Source organism: Siphateles boraxobius, unplaced genomic scaffold (genome assembly GCF_051911475.1).
Source record: "Siphateles boraxobius isolate OS27281-9 unplaced genomic scaffold, OSU_SipBor_1 72, whole genome shotgun sequence".
NCBI classification, from domain to species: Eukaryota; Metazoa; Chordata; class Actinopteri; order Cypriniformes; family Leuciscidae; genus Siphateles; species Siphateles boraxobius.
In genome coordinates, this window is record NW_027509200.1 from 2,276,883 (window position 1) to 2,296,393 (window position 19,511).

Sequence of the window (19,511 nt, forward strand, 5' to 3'; positions counted from 1 at the left end):
TCACAGGCGCGCGCTTCTACTGTCAGGTTGATTTGAGCCCATCAGACAAACCCGTTTCGTTTAAGATTCAAAAGGTTTCATTTTTACATTAAAACAGTTAATCACAAGGAATAACTCTATAGTTTTATAGAAATAATTTTATTCTACATGAGTGCAGTCATATAGACAAATGACTAAAGTGACTGATGATAATAGCGATGTAAGAACTACACATACACTATCTGAAAAAAATATATGTTTATGCTTACGAGGCTGCATTTATTCATTCAAAAAGCAGCAAAAACAGTAAACATTATAAAATAATGGTTTTCTATTGTAATATATTGTATTTATTCCTGTGATGAAAGCTGAATTTTCAGCATCATTACTCCAGTCTTCAGTGTCACTTGTATGACAGCCCAGCCATAAATTATATCTGTACAGTTTTCCATGTGGAAATCGTGATGCTACATTCAAAAGTTTTAATTTATTTTTTTTAAATACTTTTATTCAGTAAGGATGCATTAATGTATTGATGGTGTAGGGATGACTCAAGCACAGAACTCATGGGCTTTTATTAATAATAAAAATAAAACAGAATACAAAACAAAAGGACGCGAGGGAAGGCTGCAAGGAAATAAAAGGAGGACGGAGGAATCGAATGAAAGCTTTTTTATACATTGGAATACTTGATCAGTCGAGTGTCGCTTCACAGCGTCATCAGCAGCGCTCAAAGGTTCTGCCCTTATGTTGTTGAAATTTGGTGAAGAAATTCATAATAAATAATAATAAAGCAAGATACCCTGTTGAAATATGTGTGATGTGTGGTTTTGACCGATGTGAAGGGGGAGGAGAATTGATACGTGCGTCACGTTTAGTCGATAAAACACTTCCGCATAGGATACACCCGTTTCTCATGACTCCTCTGGAAGCCTCCACACTCCTCGATCCTCGCGGTACAATTACAGGATTGAGATATCCCACAAAATCCTATATGTTATGTTCTGATCCTGTAGATTTGAGAAAATTAAAGAAAGCTTTGCAGCACTCTCTTGTTTCATCACTCATCCCTAAAATCCCTTCTAAATTCCATCCCCGTCCTAATTCATATATCTTATCACGTAAGATGTTCCTCTCAGAATCATATTTACTACACTTCATGATAACATGCTCAATATTTTCAGGAACATTACAAACCTCACATTTATCAGACACACATTTTGCCATTAAATACAGCGTTGATTTTAACCCAGTATGTCCAAACCTTAATCTTGAAAAAAACACTTAATCTCTTCTACATTTCCCTTTGAAACCCTTCACCTTAATTGATTTCTGTATGCTGTAATAGTGTCTCCCTTTAGTGTCTGTGTCCCACTTCTTCTGCCATACTTCACTCACTGCTTTTCTAATTAAAGGGATAGTTCACCCAAAAATTAAAGTTCTGTCACTAATTACTCTCCATTATGTTGTTCCAACCCCGTAAGACCTTTGTTCATCTTCGCAACACGAATTAAGATATTTTTGATTAAATCTGAGAGCTGGATCACTCCTCCATAGGCTTATTCAGGGATTGAAACTTGCCAGCCTCAAAAAGTTATTAAAGGTATCGTTAAAATAGTCCAAGTGACTACAGTGGCTCAATCTTGAGTTTATCAAGCGACGAGAATACTTTTTGTGCGCAAAAACAAACAAAAATAACCATTGATAACCAGAAACTGACCTCATGAGATTCAGTACCTTTTTACACTTTGTTTCAACCTGTTTAACATGATTCCTCCATACACATTTCTCATCAAACCACAATCCTAGATTATTGAACTCTTTCACTCGTTCCATATTTTGTCCATACAATTTAAGCTGTGCGTTATTAATCCTTCTCTTTCTGGTAAAGAACATATAGCATGACTTTGCGACTCACATCTTAAATCCCCAATCATATGACCATCTTTCAACTTTTAATTTTGCACTCTGTATACTATTAATCACATATATAATGTGTTTCCCTCTTTTCCATATAGCCCCATCATCTGCATAAAGTGATGACCCAATATCTCTACCAACATCTATAAAAATATAGTTTACCACGTTTATTTATTAAACAGAATAGGGTTTATAGCACTCCCTTGAGGAATACTATTTACAATATCAAAATACTCCGACACAGCATCTCCAACCTTTACACGGCATGTTCGGTTAGACAAGAAGTCTAAAACCCAGTTGTATATCCTTCCGCCAATACCCATTTCATGCATTTTTATCAATAGTCCTTCTCTCCACATTGAATCATAAGCTTTTTCAATATCAAAATATACTATAGCTGTCAGGATACTGACATTGAATTATCTCCTCCATTGTCATTGCCAAAGGAACATCATAAATAACACCTCTAAGCTTTGCTGTATTTCCAGGGATATGAGCGCTGATCCTTTCTCCATTAAGTGTTTCTGCAGTTGGTCGGTAGCAAAGACCAGCAGCCTCCCATTACTCAAATATTTGGCAAACTTGATCTTACCCATTTCTTTCTCAATTACTTTTGTTAGTTTTAGTTTCTTTTCTGAATGTTATCATCACTTTCCATTCAGTTTGTTCATCCTCCTTTCTCACATTTATCAATGTAGACTTCACTTTCTTGGACATGTCACCCACCTCCACATCATAGATTGAACATCCAGAAATATCGCACCTTGCTTTCCTCTTATTATTTACATCCTGCAATGGCATACTATCACTATCTCCATCCATACTCTTACTCATGATAATTACATTCACAGTACAGTAGTTGCTAATTCACCAAATACCAATGCTCGTTCTCAGTCGCACGCTCAAAACACCAAAACCGTAAGCAACACTCCTCCCCAGCACAGGACTGCAAACACAGGGAGAATAAATAGGGATAGCAACAAAGGAGGTAACGAGGGAGGACAGGTGGGGTAAATTAATCAATAATCAGGTAACAAGATGGGAGGGGTTAGACAATCGACAGGAGAGCACATGGCACAAGGAAACATACATGACAAGCCATGTGCTCACACCAAACATGACTAAAACACAAGCAAATGGCCAGTAAAACAAATCACAAGCCATGTGCTCACACAAAATGAGACATGAACACGCAGCGAGTGTTAAACAAAATTTGTGTGCTACACAGTACAAGACAAACGCTTCAGTGAAAACCAATTGAATATTTAATTACTACAATAGTAATTTCTCGGTAGAAATGACATCATAGGTGGAAATGTTTATCAAAAAAAGTAAATTTACACACAAACTGTCCTCCTTTTCAAACAGCCAATAGTGTTTAGTTTATCTCAGACTGCAGTCGTACTTGACAGCACCATGGAAACGAATCCGAGCGCTGGTGACACGTTGGATTCAATATTGACGTTAGGGTGTGAATAAATTCTAGCCATTTCATTCTGAAAACGGAATAAAACTTGAGCATTTGAGCAACTGAACACACATCACCAACTCATATTGCTCAACGTTAGTGATGTCCGGTTCGTGAACGGATCGTTCTTTTGAACCGGTTCTTTTTTTGTGCACCGGTTGAACCAGTTCACCAAATCGAACTGAATGGTTCAAAACATAGTCAGCGCTGATCCAGTTTTCTAAAGTTACTCGCCCTTCGGACAGTCCCTCCGACTCGAAATAAACAATATCCTGGAGTATATGTTACTCCAGTAACTCCGACAGTTAACGGATGGAACTGATGAGCACGAGCTGACACTGAGCATGCGTTTACTGGCGAACGTACAGTCAGGTACAGCCACGGTCGCTTCGGCCAGGTGGTGTTCTTAGCATAGGAGGCGGAGCTTTAGATTCTAGAGAGCATTTGATTGGACAGAAGATGTGATGAGAAGCTGAAGTCCGCGGTGAAGTCATACAAATCCATGATCCATTTTAGTGGAAGTGAGGGACTGTAGGTTTTGAATGCTTGTATCTCCTAAATGCAAATTTTGACATTGTTTTGGAGCACACCAGCTTATTTATAACATTCATCCTAACACATCATCCTAAAAAACATACATTTTGATTTCAGGGGGCCTTTAGGGTATGATTTAAGTGTAAAACTCCTCCCACACTGCGGGCATGTAAAAGGTTTCTCTCCGATGTGAGTTTTAGTGTGCTCCCTAAGGCTTGCTCTATGTCTGAAACTCTTCCCACATCGATCGCATATGTAAGGCTTCTCTCCAGTGTGGATTCTTGTATCTAAACCCCTTTCCACAGTGAGTGCATGTGAAAGGTCTTTCTCCAGTGTGAATCCTTGTGTGATCCTTCCGGCTTGTTTTAAATGTGAAAGTCTTTCCACCCTGATGACTTTTTGAGCTCCTATTCTATTTTTGTGACAAATTCTTTTTAGATTTCTTTTCAGATGTACTTCTTCACTCAGTTCTTCACTTTCCTCTTTCATCAGGTCTGAATGAAACAAATTAAATGGTTAAAAATCAAATTGAGGAAAATACAGGTGAAACAGGATCAAGTTAATAAAAGTGACCCCCAATTTAATTCCACAACACAACAGAGCTCAAGTGTTTTATGTGATATTTTATAGGCTAAACGCTAATTATCTCAGTTTAATGGCAATAAAACGTCTCAGGTTACGACTGTAACCTATGTTCCCTGAGAACAGGGAACGAGACAATACGTCAACGACGCTATGGGGAACGCCTCAGGCGTGACAGGTGTCTGAAATCACTATCAAATCACGTCAATCATATTGACCGGCGACAGCCCGTGAATCATAGCGTGAATGATTAACGTGCGACCTGGAAGTATAAAGGGGCGCCTTGCAAACATGACAAATCACCTTATCGTCTGAAGGGACTGTACGGTAGGCAAGCCCCGCGGCATGGCAGGGAGACGTATTGTCTCGTTCCCTGTTCTCAGGGAACATAGGTTACAGTCGTAACCTGAGACGTTCCCTTTCGAAGGGAACTCAACAATACGTCAACGACGCTATGGGGAACGATATACCAACGCCGCCATGCTAAGGGGAGTGCATGCCAAGTGGCAGTGACAACTGTCAGAACCAGCAACTTCAAATGAAACGCTAGAACCACTCACCCTCAGGTCACACTGGGCTGTCAGTGACAGCATTCCCTACGGTCATAGCCCAAGCTACAGCCTCACAGAAAAACCTTCATAAACATGGTTAAATGAAAGGTCTACCTGGGCCGGCTCCGGGCCTGGAACCTCAGCTTCCAATTAGAAGGGGTCCCTTCTAGGGAATGTGGCTAGGGAACCCAAGGGAACCCCAGCCAGTCACTATTCAGGGGAACGTACTCACCCCGAAATGCCACCAGGACGGCCTGACCTGGCGCCAGTACATAGACACTTAGTCTGGCCAAATCCTGTCTGTCTGAAGACAGAGCCTCTGGACAAATGCCTTAAGTAAGGCATCCAACCCGAGGGACTGCGAAGCTGGCAGTGAACCACTCGGCCCGGATCTCAGAGACGGGATATCCCGGAGAGTATGACTCAGCATAGTGCTTTCCGACCCTTGCTAGCGAGGGGAGTTTCTCTACTCGATCCACGGATCAACCCAGTGTCTGTGTTTCAAAACACTGAGGAGGCCTGTGAAGGCCTAAGGGCTGATCTAACTGGGAGGCCTCACGAGAGGCCTACGACCGTCTGACCAGACTCAGGAAGCCGCACGCTCAAAGAGACCCTCGTGAGGGGAGCACAAGGTCTGCCTGGTAGGCAAACCAGGCTGTAGGCAGAAAAGGTTCCGGGAGGGAACCTTTAGCAGAGAATGAACACTTTAGCGAGCCAGGGCGCAAGCTCGCCTTCAGCAGCTGCCTATTAAGGCTAGCTGAAACTGATAGCAAGAGACCACTAGCTTCATAAACCCAGCACCACTAGGGAGCGTTACAGGGAGGCCCGGAGAGGCCTACTACCTGATCCTTTAGGGAGGCACGTGAGGCCTACTACCTGATAACCACAGTACGTGGGAACTCACCTTCAGGGAGGCCTGGTGAGGCCTTCTACCCTACGACCACAGTATGTGGGGAGCTCACCTTCAGGGAGGCCTGGAGAAGCCTACTACCTGGTAACCACAAACTGTGGGAACTCACCTTCAGGGAGGCCTGGTGAGGCCTACTACCTGACCGTTCTCAATCAAGGAGGCCTGGAGGAGCCTACTACCTGATAACCCCAGTATGTGAGATGCTCACCTTCAGAGAGGCCAAGAGAGGCCTACTACCTGATAACCACAGTACGTGGGAACTCCTCCTTCAGGGAGGCCCGGTGAGGCCTGCTACCTTACAACCACAGTATGTGGGGAGCTCACCTTCAGGGAGGCCTGGTGAGGCCTACTACCTGGTCACCACTATCTGTGGGAACTCACCTTCAGGGAGGCCTGGTGAGGCCTACTACCTGACCGTTCTCATTCAAGGAGGCCTGGAGGAGCCTACTACCTGATAATCACAGCATGTGGGAACTCACCTTCAGGGAGGCCTGGTGAGGCCTACTACCTGACAGCCAAAATATTTGGGAGCCCACATCCAGGGAGGCCCAGAGCGGCCTACTACCTGACAGCCACAATATTTGGGAGCTCACATCCAGGGAGGCCCAGAGAGGCCTACTACCTGATAGCCAACGTAAGTGGGAATTCGCCTTCAGGGCGGCCGGGTGAGGCCTACTACCTGATAACCATCTTAAGTGGGAATTCACCTTCAGGGAGGCCTGAGTGGCCTACTACCTGATAACCACTGGTAGCTTTGAGCCCTGAGTCCGGGTGAAAGTATAAGGTGGCCTGCTAAGGCCAGCCAGCTGGGGACTCGCCTATCAGGGAGGCCTGGTCGGGCCTACTAGCTAATAGCAAGTCATATTCTGCCATAAAGTACACTGTTGGAAACCATACTACACAGCATAATTCACTAATGGGCTTCCAGTAGCGCTATAAGGTATGTCCCACAATGTTGGGACTCACCTCCGAGGAGGCCTGTTTAAGGCCTACTACCCATCAGTGAGTCAACTGCCCGAACCACCAAGGCCAACCACGTAAAGTGAGCTGGCCTACAGTGCCCTCTGGGGGGCTATCCAATCAAGGAGGCCTGCTGAGGCCTACTACCTAATGGCGCAGCCTTCGTTGGCAGAAAAACTGTTTACACAGCGCCTACAGCATCCTGGTGCCTAATCACATTGCCCATGGCAGTGTACTCCGCAAGAAAGCTAGCACCCTTAAAACAAGGGGAGTACAACATACGCCACTCTGCCTCAAAGGAGGCCCCAGTTAGTCAGGGGCCTACCATCTATGCATGGGCGTCAGCTCAGGGCAATGCTCTGGCTTCAGGGGAGCGTACTTCGACCAAAGAAGAAGTGAAGCTTACTTCATACTCGACCCGAGCCATAGTGGTGCGAGGTGGGATAAAACAGAACTGGGAGTGAAGTGCTCAGACCTACCCTGTATCACAGGGGAATACTCACACCTCACCCTGAGGTTACCAGGGTGCGGGCCTGCCAGCGGCTCTAGGGGTGACAGAAATGTATCTGTGCCCAACCTAGGGGAGTGGGGCTTGAATGAAAGCCAACCACCTACAACCTAGTGCTCGAGCAGTAGCTCAGCGAGGTGAGTGAAGCCTAAACTGGCGGCCTAAATCCGTAGGCCAGTTCTGCATGGCAGAGTCGGGCAGGAAACCCAGTCTTCTTCATGAAGCGAAAGACGGCCTAACCCTGCTCAATAAAGACATATATACCACGGAGGCCTGTTTGAGGCCTACCATGTCCTTACAAACCATCCTCAGCACCACGCTGCATTACTCTAGGCACCCCAGAATGCAGAGAAGGGGGCGGGCCTTGGCCTAATGACTCCCACGGGAGGAGGCTGTTTATACAGGGATGCAAGAAACCAACATTCACACAGTGAAGGGTCAGAGGAAGAAATGCTAAATTTTTTAGCAGATGCCTCTATTATCCCTGGCACAGCCTAGGCCAGCTACAGAGGCGGCCCTGGTGAGGGCCAGCCTGCAAGCATAGATCAATCTGAGGGCTCGGAGGAGCCGCAGCCTTACTAAAGAATATAGTCTGTATTATTCCATACAAAGGGCTGCAGAATCGCTCAGCCTAATGAAACCCAAACAGAGCTCAAGGGGCGAAATACTCAGGAAGAAGTCAACGGACCCGTGGGCCGGACATAAGATCTATCTGAAGCTCTAGCGTCAGTCAACACTCTAAGTAAAAAATTCTAAGAGAGAGACCAACTACTCTACCCTGAGGTGGCTAACAGCCCGAAGGCTAACATAGTTATCGTTCTGGCCACCTAACGGGGAACTTCAGGGCCCTAATGATCCAGGAAACTTCTCTTACCTTATTACCTTGACATGACCCCATAGCTCTATACAGGGAACGAGGTCTGTAGAGAGATACATCTCGGAATTTTAATTCACAAAAAAAAATTACTCTTAAAAGACCAGTCAGCTCACCTGCAGCGTGCGGAGTGAAGACTCGACAGATAGTTCTTTATGACCCTGGGGTCCACCACTTTACATGCCTGAAAGAGGCGTTTCTACTAGCCAAGCCTAGGCGGGCCATTGGAACATCGTTCTTATCATAGGCCCAGCCCCAGGCCTGATGTAATGAACGTCTGGGGAGTCAGAAGAGAGGAGAGGGCTGGATTTCTTTTTAATGAAGCCCTCCGGGGAGATTATCCATCAGCGACACTGTGTGCGCTTGTGCTGGATAACCTCCCTCAGATCCCTCTTCTTGCGGGAGTCACGCCTCTTCTGCGCCCTGTTCCTCCACGGAGGGGGCGCACGAGAGGCGACACTGGCTCTCTGGCCCTGTCTACGGTCCTCGGACCGTGAAGGGCCAGGCCCTCCCGCCTGCCTGGGTGTGGAACCGGATCTCAGCGGTATGCAGGATCCTGCAGCAGGTCGGCCTGATATGCCTGCAGCACCGCCATAGTGTGCAGGGAAGCACCAGCCTGAACCGCTGTCGTGTATGCTCTGCCATTCAAACGTGCTGTTGACTTTAGCGGTTTGGATGGCAGGGTTGGAGCTCTCAGTGTCGACGCCTGCCCAGACACGAGATAGTTCGCAAACGACTCGTCAAATGGGCGGCATCGACACATACCCATGCTCTGCGATCCCCTCAACATCAGCGAAATTAACCCGCTGATGTCGCTGAATACGGGCAGAGTATGGGCTCTTCCATGCCCTCTCGATCTCCGTGTGAAGATCACTAAGGAATGGAAGGCTCACCTGAGCTGGTGTGTATGGCAGGGGAGAAACCGATCGCCAAGCCTACCGCGAGCGGTCTCTCCTCTAGCGCGTCGCCATGGCAGCTACAGCCTGTTGGCGGCGCGCTCCACAACATCCACCAGGTCTGCATACACGGGGCAGGGTGGCTGAGAGGGTTCAGGATCTACCTGATTATAAACCTCCTCAGCCATCTCCTGCTCGTCCTGAAGAGCAGCAACTGCAGGAAACCATTGGTGCCTGCAGTTCGCCCTCGTCAGCCGTCGAATCATTTGAGAGGTTTACAGGACTCTCAAGATGATCGATGAGCTCTATCTGGAAGCCCATGATGCAAGTCGCCGCTCTGCCTCGGCACGAGCGGGACCACGCGGACCAGACGTTGAACCCCCTTCACTCGAGAAGAGGGCCAGACGAGAGCGGAGCGTTTTAAGAGAAAAACGCTCACAGTTCACACAGAGGATTCCCTCGAGAACCTCTCGTGCGCGCTCTTCTCCCAGGCAGGAAAAAACACACTCGTGTGCTGTACATTTCATTTTCTTACCGTTTCATTGAGTAGCGTTTTCAAACAGACAGTCCCTGAAGACGATGAGGTGATTTGTCATGTTTGCAAGGCGCCCCTTTATACTTCCAGGTCGCACGTTAATCATTCACGCTATGATTCACGGGCTGTCGCCGGTCAATATGATTGACGTGATTTGATAGTGATTTCAGACACCTGTCACGCCTGAGGCGTTCCCCATAGCGTCGCTGACGTATTGTTGAGTTCCCTTCGAAAGGGAACTGGGAGACAGTGTATGGAGGCTGGGTTTCCTGAAGTATTAGAGACCGGGGATGTTGTAAAAAGAGATGAGATGAAAAGTCATTAGTTAGAAAAATTTTGGACAGGGATGATTTCCCCATTACACCAATGACCATCCTCCTGAAGTGACAGTAGAAGTTTATTTGGGTGAATCCCATTAAATCAAAACCAGTAGCAACTTTTGCTGTTTCACTTGAAACAGGCCTCGCAACAGAAGTGACCTACACTTGCACTCAAAAAAGAGCCTTGTCCCCTCCGTCACACTGCACACACATCAGGGACGGAAATTAACAGTGGCGTGGAGCAAAAAGCCACCAAAAAAATATGCCCCCAAAATTGAAGATATGGGGCAAAATATTTCTTTATAAGCAATATTTATAAGCACTACAAAACAAGGAAGAGTGTTGTTTTCCCAAATATCAGCATGTTAGAAAATGAGTTTTTAATTTTATGCAACAGTTTTATTAACAGTTTAATATTAGGTGACTTAAATTTTAGACTCAATTAAGACTGAGAATATTGTGAATATTTCATATGCCAATAAAATTTATTCCAAAGAAAGCCACAGTAGCACCGCTGCGCTTCTCTGAGCAACACCATGATGTTGTGTAACTGAATGAATCCGTGTTTTTGAACTAATAGTCTAAAGAATGACTCACTCATAAAGACTGTGTAGCCCCCATCTTATGATAGCTCACTGGCGCCATCTATTGGGGATATTATCATAAAATCTCCCTTCACATAAAGGAAATTTTTTTAATGAAATTGAACACAACACAACATAACCTAACTTAATCAGAGAACCCATTATATACAGATTAACAGGTTGAACAAAACTCTGTTAATCTGTGAATAGCTTAATAAATAGTTCAGTAAGCATGACATTGTTCTGAAACTGTATATAATGAGGATTAGTCCAATTCTCTGTATTTTTCCTTTTTTTCTAATTTATATTTCCTTTTTTTAGTATCATTTTTTTTTTTTTTTTTTTACATAACATACTCTTTAGAGTATCTAGCGGGAGTTTTGATGTTGGATCTGGTTCTTGTGTTTCTTAGAACTGGGACTGTGGGTGGTAATGTAGCTTCTCTGTTTGTGATTTGCTGTGCTGTGCCCTCAGAAAACTCTCCTGTCCCCCACTAGTCTTCATTTACGCTGGGTTGGTCTGCTGGTAAGGTGACACTGAGCTGTTCAGGCACGGGACGAATGTCTTTTCTGTTGCGACGATATTTCTTGCCTTTCACTAGCAGGATGTAGGAAACGGTCACTAAACTGATCAATGCAGATGCCATGTACTGGTTGGGTTATTGGGGTGAAGAAGGACCTGTACTGTTTGTCCTTGAATTATGCTTGGCATGTCATGTGCTGTAGTGTCATAGCGTTGCTTCACTGCTGCTCACTTGGCTATTTTTTTTTGTGATAATGTCTTGCACTACTTTAGGATGAAGAAGCGACCTCTCCAGTAGGCAGGGTGGTGCGTGTTCTCCTTGACATGAGCCTTTGCATTGGAGAGCTGTTGAGGCCTTCTGTTGGGGTGTTTCTCCATGCCAGAACTGCTTTCCAGAGGTCTCCACCTTCCAAGGTGGACTTTTTAATCAGCGTTTTTGCTATTTTTACAGCTGACTCTGCTTTACCATTACTTTGGCTATGATATGGTGATGATGACATGGTTAGAGTCCCATTCCTCTGCGAATTGTTGAAAGTCCATGCCACTGAAGCATGGCGGTCCATTGTCTGTTAAAACCTCAAGGGGAATGGCATGTCTGCTGAACTGACTTTTGCAGCATTCAATGACTGTGGATGAGGTGTAATCTTACATTCTGTTTATCACCCAGTAATCAGAATAGTAATCCACCATAATTAGGAACATGGAGTCATTTGCAGTAAATAGGTCCATTCCTATCTTAGACCATGGGAGGTGAGGTATTTTGTGTGGAATCAATGTTTCTTTTTGCTGTTTCACATGGATAGTGTTGCATGTGTCACAACTGCTGACAAAGTCTGTGATGCCAGACCAGAAAACCGGTTGGAAAACAGCCTCAGGAGCCTTTCTCAGGCTAGCCTCAATTCCAGAGTGTCCAGTGTGGCTTTTTTCTAAAAAAATAAAATAAAATAAAAAACATCCCTTCAGGAATGAGAATCCTCTGTCCTTTGAATATTAGGCCACTGTTACTTGCAAGTTCCTCCTTGAAAGTCCAGAATGTCTGAATGATTTTCATTACTTTAAGGTTCTGCTAAAACATGTTAAACTTCCATCTAAAAAGGGGAGATGTAATGGCAGGTTATGGCCACGTGGGGGGGCTGGAGATGTTTAATGGGTGAGTGACAATACAGAGAGAAAAAGTTATCTGTTTTCATTCTGAGAGTTGTGTCTTTGAATACGGAGTATAGAGGAACAATACAGTTACCGGATACAGAATTGATTTGTTCATCTCTTTGGTTCGAGTCGTTCGGTAAGTTTCGTAATCTATTCTCAAAGTTGGGTTGGGAGCTGAGTCTATACTACAGAAGCTATGATGACTTTCACCTTGATATATTAGCGCGGATGTATACCTATAGCCGAATTGCACTGTAGGGGGCGAGAACGACTCTTCGAACATGTGTGTGTGTGTTTATGCCTACTGTGAAATTACCACATCAAACGTGACGTGCTAACATGGATGCAGCTATGAAGCCGCCGGGTTTGCTTCAGGGAAAATTTATTTTTAAGAAGCTTCCCAATGGAAACCTCGACAAGACTAAGGTTGTTTGCACCTTGTGCAATGCGGAATTAGTTTACTGTAGGAGTTCTTCCAGTCTCAAGTACCACCTAAACGTGAAGCATCCCTTAGCTAATGCGGTAGATGCCGGGCCAAGCACTGATGTAACGCAGGGGAAGAGTCGTCGTCGTCAAACTATTTTGTTTGAGTGCAACCAAGGCAAGCCCGTCAACACAGCTCTATCAGCCAAGCTAACTAATCTCCTCGCTCAGTGGATTGCCACCAGTTGCCGGACCATCAGCTTGGTTGAAGATGATGGGCTCGAGCTTGTTCTCCAGGCGGCCACAGGTGACCCATCTTACAAACTACCTGCGAGGCGAACTATCATGAGGAGAATACATGACCAGCACGCCGCAGAGAAAGTCGCAAAGGATGAGAAGATGGTAGAGGCGAGGTGTGTAGCACTGACTGGGGACCATTGGACATCTGTCAACAACGATAACTACCTCGGCGTTACTGTACACCTCATCGATGCCAGCTGGGAACTTCACTCCTTCGCTTTAGGTAGGCTACGTTATGTAATTTTAAATAACATAATTTAATTTAATTACTTAGCCTATTAATTACCACAACACCACGAATTACCACCACATTATGTTTGCTTCTTGATGATTGCTAGTTGTTTACTAGTGGTGAACTTATTCTGAGCTACTTTGTCTGTCCGTTAGGTGTGATGAAAACAGAGACGCCTCACTTTGCAGAAGCGTGTGCCAGGCATTTTCTCGACGTCGCTAATCAGTGGGGGATAGCTGACAAAATCAGCACTATTGGAACAGACAGCGCTCCTAATATGGTGGCAGCAGGGAAGATACTGCCATTCGAGCATTTGGCCTGTGTTGCGCATGTTGTACAGAGAGCTATTGTAATGTTACTTCGGGAAGGTGGTTTTGATGGTGCACTGGCCAAGTGCCGTAGACTGGTCGGACATTTCAAACACAGTCCGGCCAACTCAGACGAGCTGAATATCCAGCAAGCCTCCCTTGGACAAGTTCAGGAGCCGCTCGTGGAAGATGTTCCAACACGGTGGAATTCCACCCTTGAGATGATCATGCGCGTGATGCGCGACAGAGACGCACTGCACACAACGCTGTCTCAGCAGAAGCACAATCTGGCCCTCCCAACAAATGCTGAATGAGAAGTTGGCAAAGCTTGAGAAACTGCAGGTGTGGTCTACAAAGATAGCGTGTTCATGAATTGGCATACAAGTTAAACACATGCCCTTAAATGTGATTAAGAACTTTAAAAAGGTGTAATCTGAGTTAAATAAATCAGTCATTAATTATTTACTGCTCTGTTTCTGTGTGTGTGTGTGTGTGTGTGTGTGTGTGTGTGTGTGTGTGTGTGTGTGTGTGTGTGTGTTTGTGTGTGTGTGTGTGTGTGTGTGTGTGTGTGTATGTGTGTGTGTGTGTGTGTGTGTGTGTGTGTGTGTGTGTGTGTGTGTGTGTGTGTGTGTGTGTGTGTGTGTGTGTGTGTGTGTGTGTGTGTGTTTGTGTGTGTGTGTGTGTGTGTGTGTGTGTGTGTGTGTGTGTGTGTGTGTGTGTGTCTGTCTGTCTCTCTCTGTGTGATGAGCTCCTTGGTGGGGATAAGTATGTATCCTGCTCTGTGGTTCTACCTGCCCTGTGCCACCTCCAGCATGCGATGAAGATCTCAGATGATGATCCTGCCTATATTGAGCGATTCAAGGCTGCCTTCACCAAGGACCTCAACCAGCAGAGCAAGAAATTAAACCTGGAATGGCTTAAGGTATGTCAGACTGACCAGAAGATAACTGCATTGTTTGACCATTATAGACTGTTAAGCCAGTAGATCGGTCAATGAATAGATGAATGAGTCATGAAGAAATATGGAGGATGGATTTGGAAAGTGAAATTTTCATCAATCAATAATTATTATTTTTTTATTCTTCAAAGGTGGCGACTGCTCTAGATCCACGATTTAAGGACCTCAAGTGTGGGACAAGCTAAGTGAGTTGGTGAAGGGAGAAGAACCTGCTCTGCAGCCACTCGGGAGGAGAACCTTGAGCCACCCGAGAAGAAAACAGCCCTGCTACTGATGGGATCAGACTCAGATCAGAAGAGGAGACACCAGAACACAATACTGTGGAGAGGTACGAGGCAGAGCCCAGTGCCAGTCTAGATCAGTGTCCACTGAAGTGGTGGTCGGAGCACTCTGCTGTCTATGGTCAGATGGCCAACATTGCCTGTAAATACTTGGGGACTCCTGCCACAACTGTCCCATGCGAGATACTTTTTTCTTTAGCAGGCCATATTGTGCAGAAGAGGAGATCTAGTTTGTCACCAGAAAATGTGAACAAGCTGGTCTGCCTGAGTGACTGGTGGAAGAAGGAAAATAGAGCTTGGACTGATTGACATAAAGCTACTGACTGTAAAACAGTTCATCACGACCTCTTATCTAGGCCTACAGTTCAAAATGCATGTTTAACTGAATAAACAGTTAGTAAACACAAGTACGTCTGATTGAACATGATTTATTTTCATCACCAATTATCATAGTAGAACAGCTTTCTCAAGCAGTTTATGATGCATTTTGGAAACAGGAGATGAGTCTAATGCGCCACCTGGCTTGAGAAACCCGTTCTCAAAGACTTACTTTCAGTCATTATTTGGGTAGCACACATATTCTGAATGCCTTCGGCAAAATTCAAATGAGCCATTTTAATCTAGATTAATCTAGATTAATTCCAATATTACAGTGAGATTAATCTAGATTAAAAAAATGAATCTATGCCCACCTCTAATATATAGGCATCTTTATTAAAGGGATTTTCCCCATCATAGATAAAGTTTAAATCATTACCAACTCTTTAGTACCATATTGATATGGAGAACCATCATGACAGAAATTCTAAAAATTATAAATTGTAAGAAATAAAAAGCTATAATTTGAGACCGAAAACGCAGCATGTAACTGTTAAAAAAACTGACTACGCACTTGTTTGTAAGAAATTTTGGGAATTGTTAACTAATTTCTGTGTCCAGCGCTATCACATCACGTGACAAAAGAACAAAAGAAGAATCTGACCCGAAGACTCGAGAGGTGAACAAATAATTTCTCTTTCCGGTACCAACAGCATGGCCTCTATGGGACTGACGGGAAGAACGAAAGACTCGGACCCGAACCTGAAGATTCGAGAGATGAACTAATCATTTCAGTTTCCAGTACAGAAGTTATAGGATGTTGCGCATGCGCGGTCAACACAAAATGAACGAATCACTCTCTGAGACAACTCAGTAGTCCCGAGTCATATTAAAGATTAAAAAATCAAAGCTAAAGCCCTCGGTGCCACAATGACCACAGGCCCGACGGTGTGCCAATGGGGGTATTTTATAACTCAAAGCATATTTTCAGGAAAGTAATAAGATCAGTATCAATGGACATTATAATAAGCTATCTGCTATTGAAATCAGTGTGAATATATGCAATCACTCTCTATCACAAACAACGTTAACAAAGTGTGACAATGAGACCACAAAAAAAAATTGCCCTTTCGTCTGAGATGTATGTGAGATGTTAACCATACTTAATTAACTTATTAAATTAACAGATCCATAACTTATTCACTATAAATTAAACAAATGTGTTGATACTCAAACAAATACTAAATTTGATTGGAAAACGATATATAGTGCAGGAGACTTTAGCAGAGGATCTTGAACATCAAAAACATCAGTAGACCTGGGGCCTATACCATGAAGCCGGTTTAGGTGGCTAGCCAGCTATGTTTCAGTTTAGTTTGCAACAACCCTGGGTTTTAGGGACCATGAAAGTGGTTTGGCTTTTAGCAGTGTTCATCACCATAGTAACTTACGCTCCACGGCTAACCTGGTCCGGGGCAGGTTATGTTCCAGGTAAGAGGTTGCAAGCCGAACTTGGACCAATCAGCTGCGAGCAAAGTGACGCATGTCTGATGCGATAAACTCACTCCACCTGTTTCTACTCCAAATTAAAGGTCACTACATAGCAAATGATTTTTAAAGACAAAATCGTCTGGTTTTTAGTGATGCTTATTTATAATAATAAATTTGTATGATTTAGATATTATATATGTAATTATTATACCCTTAATCACAGATGTATAATTTTAGTTCATCAATTATTATTACGCAGTTTAAATGAATAAATATATAAAGGTAATATAAATACGCTTTAGCATCAATAGATGAAGCTATAAAATAACTACATGTGAGCTTAAATGTTCAATTCTCTCTATACCTTTATTAACTGTATAAAATAACTCCACAACTTTTACTTGCACTGATATACAGTAGCGAGACTTTTTCTTTTAGTTGTCCTCTTTCATAGACAGCTGTTTTCTTCTTGCTGTGTAAATTTGTTTAAATCCTTCCTATTTTAATACTTTTATTTAATAAGTGAATTGCGCTGGTTCTCTTGCGAGAAATTAATCTCAGTTTCACTCTTTCTCAGCGTGTGATTGGCTGTTCGCTACTGATGTCACACTTAAACTCCTAAACTCAGGATAAAGCCTGAGTTGACAGAGAAAGTTGATGATCAGCATCATGGTACCAACAAAGCCTGGTTGGATTGGTTTGGTTTTGTCAACTCTAAACTAATCCTGTAACCCTGAGTTTGTTCAACTACCATCATGGTACAGGCCCCAGAAGTAGTACTGTGCAGTATTGGACTATGTTAGGTCTACTTTTTTTTATAAGTGTACTTCTTGTCACTCCGTGCAGTACTGAGTAGCTGTTTGTCTTTCAAACAGCTACAGTAAAACTCTGATCAGGACTGCTCAAAGTTGAGAGTGATCAAGAGCTGTAACATAGAGGGGAGGAGTAAGATGAGAAGTTTCTAATGAACAAGAGTAATTGTATAGGGTGTTGTGAACATATTATGGCCATATTTGTCATTGTTTCCAGTAACACCATCCAAACAGTGATACCACACATAAATAACCTATAATCTATAAACTTTTCTAAATTCAATTATTACACAATTTTTATTATTGGTAAGAAAATCTATTTATGTATTCAGACCTATTCTATTCTATAGTATTCTATAGTATTAAAGGATGTAATTCTTTAGATTTGTTAAGCATGAGTTATTTTCTTTACACATGCACATTTTTCTTATTAAATATCTATTAAATATATCTCTCTCTTATTTCTTATTTAAAAAATGCATGTGTCTGTCTGTGTACCTTTAAAGGGGAAATGAAACATCAATGTTTTGGCACTGGTAGTAGCTACATATATTAGAAAAATCACCTTGCCTAAAAATTTTATTTTAAAAAGTTGTAAAAACCACAGATAGGACTTTTTTTTGTAATTTCTATCTATCTATCTATCTATCTATCTATCTATCTATCTATCTATCTATCTATCTATCTATCTATCTATATATCTATCTATCTATCTATCTATCTATCTATCTATCTTTCTATTTATCTATCTATCTATCTATCTTTCTATCTATCTATCTATCTAGCGAGTCGCCATTTTGGCAGTGTTGGGAAAGTTCACTTTCTACATGAACTAGTTCAAAGTTCAGTTCACAAATTTTAAAATGAACTAGTTCGGTTCATAGTTCATACTTAAAATTTTGAACTAGTTCATAGTTATTTTTTTTCCATATGTTGCTGCGAGCTATTATTTTTCAAAATGATTGCCAAAGTGACACACACACACACACAAACACACACGCGCACGCACACACGACTTGTTTACAGTTTTTTTTATTCGCTTTGGTACTATTTTCACAAGTAAGGTGTACATTTTCAAAACTCTTAGTACAAAAATCAAAACTGATCACACTTGTAACGCAGCTAGTCATTCTTTCAAAACCTGATATAATGCTTTTAGTCAGTTGCACATGTTTTAGTCCACATAATCATTGTTTCAAACACAAGATTATTGTAATATGTAATGAGAACATTTGGTTTAATCACCGAAACACAACAGTATGATCTTCTTTCAGTTTAGTACTTTTAACAATCAGTTCATCCAACAGCAAACAATGCAAGATACATGTTTCAAATCGGCCTTAGAAGTGCTAAAATTAATATGCTACAGTACTATAAAAGACAGATTACACAGTTTTCACATTAGGCAATACACTTACATTACCCAACATTTACATAATCTGTAATTTCCAAAATACCCATCCTATGTGTATATCAAGTGAAGGATCAATGAAGACATCCTCTACAATCATTTGAGCAAATTAGTTTTTATTTTTCAGATATACAGTAATTGTAATATAGGTATACTTTCTATAATGAAATGTAACGTAATGAGAACAAAACATAACATTTAGTGCACACATTACATTAATTTGGATCAAGCCTGTCTTGAGCATTTGGCCATAGATTCTCGTCCACATCACAATGAATGTTATCATTGTTCATGCACCTTGGGAAAAACCTTTTGGCGTGACGAATCCATGCTTGACATTGGTCTACACTGATGTCATCACATGCTTCATCCATGGCCTGAAGGAGGGTGGCACGCTCAAGGGGTCGGCGATCATAGACCTTCCACCTCCATGCTGAAAAAAATTCCTCAATAGGGTTGAGGAAAGGAGAGTATGGAGGCAGGTAGAGGGTCATGAATCGGGGATGGGCCTGAAACCATGCTTGAACTACCTCTGCATGGTGGAACCTGACATTGTCCCACACAATTACACAGGTGACCCTTTCACCTTGACAGGCCGGCTCAATTTCATTGAGAAAGATGTGCAGCATTATAGGAGCCAAGTAATGGCCTACGTCCTACGACACCATCTTCAGAGATAGCTGCG

The 19,511-nt window shown here is 43.0% G+C and overlaps 1 protein-coding gene across 1 annotated transcript; it reads left to right on the top strand.

Annotated features, from left to right (window-relative positions):
* Window positions 1–12,539: 12,539 nt before the first annotated feature.
* On the top strand, window positions 12,540–13,892 carry LOC143724290 (E3 SUMO-protein ligase ZBED1-like). Its single transcript, XM_077217263.1, has 2 exons — window positions 12,540–13,238; window positions 13,403–13,892. Exons 1-2 carry the CDS (start codon window positions 12,632–12,634, stop codon window positions 13,867–13,869), a joined length of 1,074 nt encoding a protein of 357 aa, XP_077073378.1. The 5' UTR covers window positions 12,540–12,631; the 3' UTR covers window positions 13,870–13,892.
* Window positions 13,893–19,511: the final 5,619 nt, after the last annotated feature.